General features: G+C 35.1%; 3 protein-coding genes across 3 annotated transcripts; 1 reads left to right on the plus strand and 2 right to left on the minus strand.

Annotated features, from left to right (window-relative positions):
- The first annotated feature begins 4,466 nt into the window (after positions 1–4,466).
- LOC125590219 (dof zinc finger protein DOF3.4-like) lies at positions 4,467–5,811 on the plus strand. The gene has a single exon (XM_048763545.1). It carries the CDS (start codon positions 4,832–4,834, stop codon positions 5,573–5,575), a length of 744 nt encoding a protein of 247 aa, XP_048619502.1. The 5' UTR covers positions 4,467–4,831; the 3' UTR covers positions 5,576–5,811.
- Positions 5,786–8,723, minus strand: LOC106425656 (pentatricopeptide repeat-containing protein At3g50420). Its single transcript, XM_013866372.3, has one exon. It carries the CDS (start codon positions 7,928–7,930, stop codon positions 5,786–5,788), a length of 2,145 nt encoding a protein of 714 aa, XP_013721826.2. The 5' UTR covers positions 7,931–8,723.
- Positions 8,724–9,085: 362 nt separating this feature from the next.
- LOC106425659 (methylesterase 10) lies at positions 9,086–10,478 on the minus strand. Its single transcript, XM_013866374.3, has 3 exons — positions 9,962–10,478; positions 9,725–9,862; positions 9,086–9,488 (listed from the first exon to the last, which is right to left on the minus strand). The coding sequence occupies exons 1-3, from the start codon at positions 10,343–10,345 to the stop codon at positions 9,207–9,209; spliced, it is 804 nt and encodes a 267-aa protein (XP_013721828.1). The 5' UTR covers positions 10,346–10,478; the 3' UTR covers positions 9,086–9,206.
- Between the last annotated feature and the right edge of the window lie 2,840 nt (positions 10,479–13,318).

The following is a 13,318-nucleotide window of genomic DNA, read 5'->3' on the forward strand; positions in this document are numbered from 1 at the left end:
TAAAATACAAAACTTTAAATAAAAATAACTTAATTAATATTAAGCTTCAAACAAAATACCATATTATTTCATAAAATGATTTTCGTAATGCATATATGATCTATTAGTGCATTTCTAAGTAAAAATGGCTATCCTCATTTTTACTTTGTAGATTACGAGCTAAAAGTTGTTGAAATCGGATAATATTGATACTTGTAAATACAAGAGATCGAAACAAGAAAGTAAGAGAGAAACATAAAATATTGATAAAAGACTAATTTCTTTTCGATGATATTAATATTTGTGAATATATTCGATATGAACAAGAAATAATTGTACGAAAAAGACATCAAAAACAACAACAGCAACCATCTTCAGTTACACAAAAAAAATTAGACAATATTTAAAATTTTTGAAGGTTCCGGATCAAACTTACCTGACTATTAGTGTTGTTGTAATATTTAAATTTGTGTAATAGTTATGTCTTCGTGTAAAAGTTTAAAATATTTTTGTTAAGTTTTTTTTTTGTATATTATTGTTGTCTAAATCTAGCTTAAAATATTTTAAATTTTATTTTAAAGTTTTATTTAATTTTATGTGTAAAATTTAAAACCTGTAAGCAAAATTTAAAATATTTATGAGATATAATTTTTTTAAGGATTAAAACAATAAACGAGAAAAAATTTATGTATCATAAAGGCGATGTGTGATTGTAAGGACCAAAATACGAATAAAATATGAAACTTCAAATTTGAAGTTTTGAATATTGAAATTTCAAATATAGAGTTTCACTTTTTAAAACTTCAAATTTGAAATTTAGAGTTTTTTTTTTTAAACAAAAAATTTTGTATCTGAAGCTATAGAGTATCTTTAAGAAATGCTCTAAAAGAAGAGAGAGGATCGAGGAAGAAAAAGACAAGAAGAAAAGAGAGGAATAAGGGAGAGGGTGTCAGTAGTATGATCCGAAAGGACCGGCCGGACCCAATGACCGACAACGAAAGGACGGGTGTAATGCAAATCGTCCCAGATGGCACACCACAACATACAAACCACACTTCTCTGCTCTCTATCCACTGTATTGGGTGTGAAAGCGACTAGAGAGAGATAGAGAAGTCGTTGAAATCGATGGTGGTTCATGTGTGGGTCATATCATCTTCCCCCGGCTGCGCGTGCTTATCTACCTCCTTCGACCCTCCCCGACAGCTTCACTCTTGTCTGTTTGACCGTCTCTCCCTCTGCTAATTATACGTATATATATAAGTTTGTTTGTAACTCATTTTTCACTTATATACAAATGGACCAGACCAGTATGAAAACTTAAACGTCTGATTAGTTATTTGTCTTAGTCGCATCCTATATTTGGTAGAGTATTTTACGTGCACCTGCAAAGTCGTTATGTTTTTTAAAAATAATTCAAGGAATCTTATAATAATAATTTAAGAGAAAAAAAAAGACAAGAAGTGAACGATAAATGCAGAGAGAGACAGAATGATGGAGGGGTTGGGACAAGGCGTGAAGAACTGTTACTACACATTTCCCTCTGATTGCGGCCTCCGAATCCGATTCCCTCCATCACAGTTTTCTTATAATATTTTCATTATTAGCTGAAAATATAAATGGTGAAAATATTACTATAAAATATACCTACAAATTTGAATTTGGATGATATTATTCCATATATTATACTATATAATATATGAACATATTCGTTTATATGTCACGAGTGATCGCCATATACTGTATAATATATAGTGATCAATCACAATGACTAATTACATAATCTTAAAACATGTAAACAAACAATATTTGGTCACAAGTCATAATCGTAAAAACACACGAACAAACAAGACTATGGAAAAATGCATTTCCATATTTCCATATTTGCTTGTTTGCTATACTACTGTTATTATTTTGTATAAAATGCTATGTTTGTTTTCGTACCATGTAGTATGTATTTTTTGGATATAAGTTTCCTTTTTATCTCATGTTTTAACTTTAAACCACAAAACCCAAATAGCTACTGAATGGAATCAAATAATTGATTAATCAAATAAAACAGATTGGATCAGAGATACTTTCAAAAATCCAAATATTTAGTTCGGATTAATGTGATTCTCTTGACCAAATCAAACTCCAATATACAAATTGTTTTAATCGTCTTATGTCGACTAACATATATTATGATCCGTCTGTCAAATTCAAAGAAACAAGATCATAATCTACGACGTGAATTTAATTGGTTAGAAATGACAATACATTGTCGTTAGTGTTTTACTGAAGAATCACAAAAGCAGGGTCCATCGTAATTAGAGCATGTTTATTGCAAGTTTTTTATCAAGTTTTTACTATTAAAATATAAAAAAATAATTAAAAGTATAAAAGAGAACTAAGATACGTTTTTTATTTAAAAAATGTAAAAAATATCTCTTAACTTAATCTTGCATCTTTTTTCCACCAGACAATTTCTAATTAGTTTAGCTATTTAATTTTAATTAAAATTTAATTTTTTATTTATAATATACTAAAATATTAATATTTTATTGATTTTTGTGTGAAACTGATGATATTTTATTGTTAAGAACTCCATTTTAGTAGTCCATGCGATAAACATGTTCTTACCATTCTGATTAGAAATCCAGCACTACCTAAAAACTTTTATTTAAATAAGCCACTGCCATCTGCCTTTATACTTTGAATACAATATTTTAACAAAAGAATCATTTTCAAAAAGAACAATCTCCAAATAAACAAGCAAAGGTTTAAATCTTTAATTTCAAAAGCTGTGTGATCCCACGAAATAGGGCTGAACATTTTATTCGTTAAATTTGATTCGATTCGTTATTAGTTTCGATTCGATCCAAAATTTCCGGATATCCGTAAATTTTCGAAGCAAAGCAAATACTAAAAATCAGTATCCGTTAAAATCGAAGCAAATCACAAATATTAAAATTTTGGAAAGCAGATATCCGATCCGATCCGTCAATATATAAATACATGTATATCTTGATTTTATTTAAAACTTTTAATGTATAAAATTATATAATTATTATTTTAACATATGATTTGATAAAGTCTATTCACATTATTACTTATATAAAAGTATTACATAAAATGAAGATAACACATTTATGATAATTATAATTTTTTTTTCAGTTTTGTGTTATTATAATTGTTAACTAAGTTCAAAATATTAAAAATACAGTATTTTTTTATTCTAAACAATTGGATATATCAAAATAAATTATCGAAAAATTAAGTTACTTTGTGCATCATAAACTTATTATCATATTTGAGCATGAAACTTAAAAAATCTTGTAGAATTAATGGGAAGGGGCCGTACGTTGATAAACACAACAGCCTCCTCCTACCTGTGTGTTGCCCACTGCGACCTAGACCTCACTCTCTACGCATTATCTCTGTATTATTTTGTTTCTTTTATTCCACATGCATTTGTTTTCCACAAGAGACAGAATATGTCACTATTACTAGTTTTGACTCTTGTTTACTAATTGAACTTAAAGATAATGCCATGACTCCATGACGAAACTTTCACATTATTAAACAAATAAGTACAATAATTGTCTTTTTGTCAAAAATTCTTTATAAGGTTGGTAAAGAGAGTACTAAAATATGTATCATGATGTTTTCCCGGTAATATAGGTATCAAAGATTTAGTAATTTTAGAACCACTGCTGTGAATGATCACCTCGTTGAAGTTTTTGAAAAATAGTTTACGTTTTAAACTCATTTCATATAACCTCAACCTCAAGAATATTCAACTAAACGTTAGCTGTGCCATATACTATTCACATAATCGATAGTACTATTTGCGGCAATCAAATATTGCGAGATATTTTTTTTTTTGTTGTTGCTAAAATAGAGATATATTTTCACGACGACCTTTATGTGCAAATTTACTATGCTCCTCTTTTTTTTGAACTGGAATTTATTATGCTCCTTGAAAAACTTATATATCAAGTTAAGTCAAATATATATTTAAAAAAAAATACAATATAAGATAAAAATGTTAAAAACTCTTAAAGAAAACTTAAAAATATTTATGAAAATTTCATGACATACTTATCGTTCATGACTTCAGGGCCGGTCCTGGGAAAAACCTAATGAAACATTCGTCTTAGGCCCCCAAACTTTTTAAAAAAATTTATATGTAAATAGACCCTCAAATTTAAAAAAAAAAAATTTTAGACCCCCAAATTTTTTAAATCTTTACTAAATGGTCTAGGGCTCCCAAATTCTCAGGGCCGTCCCTGCATGACTTAGTTCATTTTTAAAATTAAACTTAAGTTTTACAACTACATTATATCAACAAAAATGATTTAGAATATCATTAAAAGTTTCCATGGATAAAACAATAGCTTACATCAAACAATTAGTTTAGAATTCAATAACCTCCAATATTCACACTGCAAACAATGCGACTCTGCAAGAAAATTATAATAATTTAAAATTTGAGATTTTGTTTTACGCAAGATAGAATAATGTAGAAATGTTTCATGTGTTCAAACAGAAAGCCTTGAAAGAAGAGCCACGTACGTATGGAGTGAGCCGAGTCGTAGTGTTTAGGGAGCAAACAGAGCCAACACTGCTCACAATAATCCATAGCCGACTCAACAATTCCAAAAAAAGACAAACTTTAGAGAGAGAGAGCGTCTAATCAACCCAACACCCTCTGTCAAGAAAAGTCTGACTTTCTTCTCCATCACCATCTCTATCTGCGCATGTTTCCTCCATAAAAACCAAAACAAAACTCCCCAAATCTCACTCCCTCGTACCAAAAGTTCCAACCTTTTACCCAAAAGCCCCAATCTTTCTTCTTTACCACGTCTTCTTGATGACGACGTCTGACTCCGGCGAATCACGACGCACGGCGATGAGACCTCACGACGGAATAACGGGGCTTCCACCGGCCACGGAGCAGCAAGAGCAGCTCCCGTGTCCTCGCTGCGACTCAGCCAACACCAAGTTCTGTTACTACAACAACTACAACTTCTCCCAGCCTCGCCACTTCTGCAAATCCTGTCGCCGTTACTGGACTCACGGCGGAACTCTCCGCGACATTCCCGTCGGCGGTGGCACTCGCAAAGCCGCGAAACGCTCCCGCACTTGCTCCTCCTCCGCCGGAGTCCTCAACGCTCCGTTGCAAGCGACGCCTGTTCTCTTCCCTCAAACGTCGCTCTCTAACGGCGGTAGCCACGCCGTTAACGTTACCGCACCCCTCGAGAACGACGGAAAGGGAGGTTCTTTATCTCTCTGCGGCAGTTTCACATCTCTCCTGAACCAAAACGGCAACGCAGCGAGTGCCACTACGCATGGAACAGGCGGGTTTGGAAGCGGACTCGGGTCGGGTTATGATGACGTCAGCTTCGGACTCGGAAGAGCGGCTTGGCCGTTTTCAACCGTGGGTGACGCTGCAACGACGAATGCAGTGAGTAACGGTGCTCATCACGCGGTTCAGATACCATCCACGTGGCAGTTCGAGGGTTTAGAGAGCAGCAACGCCGGTGGGTTCGTCCCCGGTGAGTACTTTGCGTGGCCGGACCTCTCCATCACAACGCCAGTGAGCTCACTCAAATGAATGCAAAGCTTCTGTCTTTACTAGAGGGTTTCTATTTCTTTGGCTTTGTCTGATCGCTTAGTCTTAGTGTGTCTAGTCGTTTTAGAACTTGTGTAATGAAACTAGAAAACAGAGCAAGTTTGTGTTTTTTTTTGTCTCTGAGATCTCTACCTTGTTGCTTTGGACTCTGTTATTACAGTTGCAATGATGATACTTGTTTTGGAACAACTTTTAATGGGAACAGTCAGGTTCTATAAGGAATTGATCTTGATCAATGGATGGTGATGATGATCTACACAACATATTACTCTTTAACCTATGTAATTCATCTTGCACTTGTATTACTTCTGTGTTAGACTGATCCCCAGAGGAAAAAACTTGAGTACTGTTATTGTTCACTTCAATCCAGCTCAATCCTGGATCTTTAGCAGAAGCTAATCCTCTAATCTTCCTTCTCATCTCTGCAACATCCTCCCATCTCCCTTTCACCGCATAAAGATTCGATAGTAGTATGTATGTTGCAGTGTCTTCTGGATCAAGTCTCAGGATCTGCTCACCTGCGTATAGTCCCATCTGCAAGTTTCTTGTGTTGACACATGCGCTTAACAGAGTTCTCCAGAGCTCTGTTTGGTTGTTGTTTACAGGATGAGATTCTTGTATCAGTTCCAGTGCTTCGTCTACTAACCCAGCTTTAGATACCAAATTCACCATGCAAGAATAGTGCTTAAATCCGGCTTTGATGCCTCTCTCCTTCATTTGGTTCCACAGGAACTTACCTTGCTGAGTTGATCCGCTGTTGCTGCAGGCTACTAATAGAGATAAGTACGTTACTGCATCAGGGGTGAGACCGTTTTGTAGGATCTGTTCAAAGAAACTCAGAGCCTTTTCTAACATTCCATGCTGACTATAAGCTCCTAGCATTGAGTTCCAACATTTCAAATCTGGATTCGAAACAAGAGAGAATACTGATTCTGCAGCACTGTATTTTCCAGTTTTCCCATACATGTCTACTAAGGCTCCACATACCGACATAACACTATCAAATCCTGTCTTCACGGTAAGGGAATGGAACACTTCACCTTGTCTTAGCGATGCCATATCTGAACACGCTCCCAAGACACTGCTCAGGGAAAAACCATCAGTGCTATTTTTTTCTCTGTACATTTCAACGAAGAGTTGGACAGCACACTCGCTGTTTCCTACTCTCGATTGCCCTACTATCATCTCAGTCCACAGAACAATATCCCTCTCTCTAATCACGTCAAACACCTTCTGAGCAGATTCAGCTTCCCCGTTCTTGAAGTACATAGACAAGAGCGTTGTTCCAACAAAAACACTCCTTTCATATCCTAGTTTCATTACCTGTCCATGGAGAAGCTTTCCATGAATGAACCACTCTGTTTCCCCTGTCGCACATATAACAGCAGAGAGAGTATATTCATCCGGCCTCGGTGTGAACCTCCTCTGTAACCTTCCATACATAAGAATCGCTTCCTCTCCAAATCCATTCTCTGAACAACCCGAGATAATCGAGTTCCATGCAACCAAATTTGGGTTATGAATCCTCTCAAACACAAAGAGCGCTTCCTTCACATCCCCACAACTGCAATACATGTCAAGAAGTGCATTTTCAACAACTGAATCAGCCAAACCATCCGAGACTATTATCCGGGCATGGGTTAGTTTCCCTAATGAATAGCTTCCCAGCTTACTACAAGCATTGAGCACCATCGAATACGTGAACTGCGTTGGAACAACACCAGACATCAACATGGTTCTAAACAGCGCAAGCCCTTCTTCTATCTCACCATTTCTCAACCTCCCAGATATCATCGTGTTCCAAACCACCGCATCTCCACCCTCTACACACTCAAAGACTTTCCTCGCAGATTCTAACTCCCCGCAGCTGGAGTACATCCCCAAAACCGATGTCTGGACAACCACATTGTCTAAAAATCCAAGCTTTATGATCTGAGAATGTAACAACGATCCCATTACAACATCCTCAAGCAAAGTACAGACCTGCACTAAGCTAGTGAAAGTCGAGCTGTTAGGCTTCAAGGACTCGGACGCCATACGGGTTATCAGATCAAAAGCGTAACTTGCGTGGCTTTGGCTCCGGGAATACGCTGAACAAAGCGCGTTGTAAGAAACCACGTTTCTGTGAGGCATTGTGTCGAACACCTTCCGCGCTTGTTCTAGAGAGTCGCACCTCGCGTACATCGAGATGAGGTTGTTGCTTGCGTACGGGGAGTCGTGAGCTGCCCCCGCGGTGAGGATGAGAGCGTGGACCTGACGCGCCCGTTTTAGTGCGGTGGTTGAAACGCATCTCCGTGTAAGCTCGACGACGGAAGAAGCTAGTTCATTAAGTGGCATAGAAGCTACGTAACGTAGTGGGACTCTAAACGCCGCGTTTTAATAGAGCTAGAGAGGTTCTTTATATTAAAACGCCGCGTTTTAATAGAGATTAGTTCTTCACGCGCCTCTGTTGCAATTTTGTTTCATATCTTGGTTGCAATTTTTAATGTCACTCACGCGCCTCTGTTTCCTATTGCTAGCTGCATTATGATCATCAAGCCCTTCTTGATTACCCTTTTATCTTAAGGACATCGGTGCTGCCCGTGCTGAGGTTAATCCTTACCTCTTTAAGTTATTTGAGTATCAATACTGGATATGATTTTTTTTTTTTTTTGTGTAATGTGAGATCAGCCATTTCTAGCTCTTGTACTCTAGTCTTTTTAAATGTTTGTCTAGAGTTTCCAAAATTCCCTAATGCATTTGATTGACTCCTGCTTAACATCCACTGTATATACTGGTAGATGTTCGCACTTCGCACCATCTGAAGGACATGTAGATGCTTCATCTTTAAAGAGAACATTTGTCTTGCTGGAGACCTGTATGGTTGAACAAAACTGGAAGTTATGTTCCCCATGCTTTTGGAGATGCTTAAAGACTGTCTTAGTTCATTGGGTTGGGTATGAAAACACTGGAAGAAACTCATTCCATACAACCCATAAGATCTTCTATGACGGTTAGTCTAACTTTGCTTACTGTAAACTCACCTATTCATTTAATCACCTAACTGAAACTTCTCTTATACTGAGGGAGGTTAACGTTTCAAGAACTTTTTCTAATCCAAAGAGTAATTAGGAAGCCATGTTCAACAGTGTTAGCTGCTACGAGAAGTATTTATCTTAATCTCTCAGTTGAGATTCTCTGAGGCAGAAGGATCAGATGCCAACGCTGTCTCCTTTCCAGATCAAATTTCAAACTTATTGTTTCATATGTAGAATTCTGTAAGTTCGAGAATCTCATGTCTAATCAAATTTTCCTGGGTTCTGACACAAGTGAGTTCTGTTTCTGTAGAGAGATCCTACATACGTTCTTGGCTGGTGCATGAGCTATGCAATCAGAGAGCATTATGTTCTTGCCTCCACCCACAATCCAAATCCGAAAGGGTATAAGATACTCTTGTTTAAACCAATGTGGAACTGCCTCATCCAAATACAGCAATCAATGTAACCCATAATATCAAGAATCACAAGCGCTTTTATTCATATCATAAATATAACAAAGCGTTAGAGATACACACTCCAGAGGGGATAGCTTTAAAATTTCAGGATACTCAAACTCAATACAATGTTACACTTTATCAGTTGTATTTTGCTGCTATTTCCTGTAGCAGTAGAGAAAGCTGTTGAGGCTTGGTGATCATAGCCATGTGACCAGCTTCTTCGACCACTTTCACTTCATTAGGTTCGTAGTTACTAATCATCCACCTCTGAATCTCCTCTGGAACCACGTTGTCACCTTCGCAGACGATAAACACTCTCTTCCCAGATCCATACCTCTCCTTGGTCAGCAAATCTTTACCTTCCATTTCCTTTGGGTATAACCTGCTCGGTTTCACCAACGTCATGGCTAGTTCTAGATCCTGACAATCAAAATACATTAGTATATTACCAACAGTAGTCACCTAATCTTGGTTTGTAAAACTGATTATGCCATAAGCAAGGCCAGGCAGTCTTTAGTCCCCAAATTTTAAAAACTTAATATATATTTTATGGTCCTTAAATTATAATAATTTTTTAATTAAGATTTATACTATTATAATCCAAAAATAAAATTCAGGCTCTGGTCATAGATGGATGTAATGGATGTAAAACTGACCTCTGACTGGCAATTACTATATGCCTTCTCCTTCATGAAGCTATTACCGAACATAACTGAACTTGGCGGCTGTCCTGGTCCTTCCTCGAATGTAAACTCACAATCCATGGCGAATCCATCAGGGAGACGTTTGAAATACTACAGACAAACAGAAAGTGACATGCAATTATCAGATAAAATATAGTAGTCCCAATAACTTTATTTTAATTTTCTTTGAGATTTTTTTTTCCTGGCGACCTCTTGAATGAGAACGGAAGGGGGAGACTCATGGTGTGGCATATAAGCAGAGATGAAGATTCCGACAGAGATTTTGGTCGGAAACCTTTCCATAGCGAGAGAAGTTCCAATGCCACCATAGCTATGACCAACAAGGACCACCTTCTCTTCCTCAGGAAGAGACTCCATGAAACTCATCAAAGGCTCTAGATACTCGGAGACAGAACGAACCTCGTCGAGCCGCCTCTCGTCGATACCGGACCCACCAAGTTCAATAGCTGTCACTCGTTGACCATTGGCCTTGAGCTTTCCCGCCAGCTTGAACCAGCACCATGCTCCATGACATGATCCGTGGACAAGCACGAAATGGTGGTGGTGTTGTTGTTGCATGTGCTGTGTTTGCATTTGATATTGTTTGGTAAGTGATGTTATCCTTGTCTATTCGCGTGTGTATATATCATCGGTACAGAAATTTCATTTCTGGTGGAACAGTTTAATTGTTTTTTAACCGGCTGGAACCGATACGACTGGTTCTAGTTTGGAACATGTGTGGTTTTAGATTCCAACAAGGTAAGAAGAGTAAAACTAAAAAAACTAGGATACGAGCTAATTATATATTGGGTTAACGCCTCCTGTGGTATAAGATCTAACTATATTATGAGTTTATTAATGCTAATTTGAGATGGTTTTACTTTTATCCCTCAATAAGTTAATTATTATCTGATTTAATACAGTGTTTCTTAAAAGCGACTTTATGTTATTTTTCTTTTAGCAACTTTATGTTATTAGTTAATTGAAAGAAATACTATTTAGACGGTTAAAGATGAGCACGTGGAATACAAGAAATGCAATGCATTATAAAGTGATAAATGTCAAATCTGATACTGTTCAACCTTTGTTTTGGTATCTTTCTCTTAAAATTGTCAGTGTCAGATCTCTTTGTTAATAGGCTAGGCTATATTACTTATTAGGCCACATTGTAACGTTTCCGAGTCAATCTTGGCTGCCCAAGCTATAAACTATTTGAGAAAGTTAGACAATATTAGGTGAGATGATTTTATATACTAGCATTGTATGTTTTTTTTTTTTTTGAGACATTGTATTTGTATGTTTTATGTTTAGTATTTTGTTTAAGAGAGTGCTTTTTATTTGTGCTTTAAATATGAAAAAAAATCTTCGATTGAATATAGTTTCACATTTTCTATTTTAAAAATGTGTTAAATAATATTTTATTAATATATTTTCAAATATATCTAGCTATATTTACTAAGTGTTCCAAAAAAAGAAAGATATTTTTTTTTGTCAACAAAGAAAGATATATTTACCCAAAAAGGTTATGGATCTCGGTATATACACTTATAAATCTACAATGTGACTCAAGAGAATTTACATAGATATTTTCTATTAATGTGATGGTATTCTTCATTTTCAAAATCCTAATCTATTTACCATTTTTATTACTCTCAGTTTTTTGTTTAGTAGTAGCGTCATGTTTTAAAATTACGACACCAAACAACCAGGACGAAAAAACTCCATAAATCTGAACGGAACTAATCAGAAAAAATAAATTTGAACTGAATCGAGCCCAACATGATTATTTAAATGGATCTTGTTTAACGGTATTTCAAATTTTGAGTATCAATTGAACCGAATCCTAAAGCAAACAGATATCTGAAAAGAACTCAAAATATTTTTTAAGCATATTATATGAAAATATAAACCCGAATAAATATCCAAAATACTCAAATTTTTTAATGCAAACTATAAAATACCGATTACATAAATAATTAATTCAACTACTCAGTTAGCTGTATATTTGCTATTTGATCAAATATTGAAGTTATTATGCTTAAAATTTGCATTCTAAGTTTGATTATGAGTAAAATTTGCTTTTGAAGTTTAAACAATGTTGTTTTATTTTGAAATTCAAATAATATTTCATGCGCTTATAGAGTTGTTAGTGCTTTTTTGTTAACGAGTTGTTAGTTACTTTTATGTTTATCTCCTTTGACAACCATTTTTAAATCAAACCACAAAATCTTGACTAGTGTAAATTATTTATAGTTCAAAATTTTGCGAGCTAATGTGTTTACTTTTGAATCACAAATAAGCATCTAAGTAATCAAAATCTGAATTAGAACCAAATCCAAATTTAAAATGGGTTCAAATGGGTTTATGATGTGTTTTTATATTCAAACGGATTTTAAAAAAATTGAATCAAAAACTTTAAAATATATAAATGAAGCAAAATTTTATATTTCTGAAAACCAAAATTCAATTTAACTTAAACCAAAATCTAATTAAACCCGAACCAACCTCAACCATCGAATCGAAAAAAACACTTTTTCCATCTTAAAACAGAGCACATAAATACCTGAACGCCCATGTTTACTAACAACCATAAATATTTTTATCAGATATCAGATTAAAAAATATTATCATTTAAAAAAAACACAAAATACATGTATTCTATTGTAAGAAACATATTTTTAATAATACAATTATTTTTCTCAAAAATAAATAAAATATCACCATATTGCAGTTTAAATAACATGATAACATTTTATATATCTAATTAAGTTGACAAATATTTTTCTGATGGTTATCTAACTTAAATAAGTTCCGTATAATGATTTAACAACCCAAATTACCTCAATATGATTTAATAACCTAAATTACCTCAATATATATATCATTTAAAACTATATTTTGAAAGATTGACTGCAAGTGCGTAAATGTGGAACTACAACACGTTTCTTTTAAAGCAACCTTCTGTTAAGAGAATCCAACGATCCAAGTACAAGTTCTTTCCAAATCAAACTCTCAAAAGACATTTACCGCAAAGAGTAAAAGAAGTAAAAGGCAATCATTCTTTGCGGAAAAGCATAAATGACCACCCAATTTTGGAAATTGTCTAAAAAGCTTGAATGCACTAACAAGAAAAGGAGAGGGAAACAAAGAATTGAAAGAGACAACACAAGAAAGTAATTATCTATAAACAGTAACATGTCCCAGAAGAAGACTTTTTATGAGGAAGTGGCAAATTAAAAGGAAGAGAAGTTAAACCGCTGATCAGTTGTGAGATCAACGGTTTGAAGCATCCTCTTGGTCAAGTTCATCTCTAAGAAGCTGCACCAGTCAAGCCACGCAGCTTCTCATGTGAGACTCTCGAGCCTTAAGGAATCAACATTGCACAAGGTGGAAAATGTCAAAACTTTTGAGTTATTTACTAAGGATTTTAGAGGTCACAAATTTAAACTGCGTTGGAAACAATCCACTTTTCAGAAAGAGTTAAATTACATTGCACGGATCTCGCCATAACTTTTTAATTATTAAGAAATAGAAATTTATTTAAACAAAAAAAGAAGAAGAAGAAAT

This window comes from Brassica napus, chromosome C7 (genome assembly GCF_020379485.1).
Source record: "Brassica napus cultivar Da-Ae chromosome C7, Da-Ae, whole genome shotgun sequence".
Taxonomy (NCBI): domain Eukaryota; kingdom Viridiplantae; phylum Streptophyta; class Magnoliopsida; order Brassicales; family Brassicaceae; genus Brassica; species Brassica napus.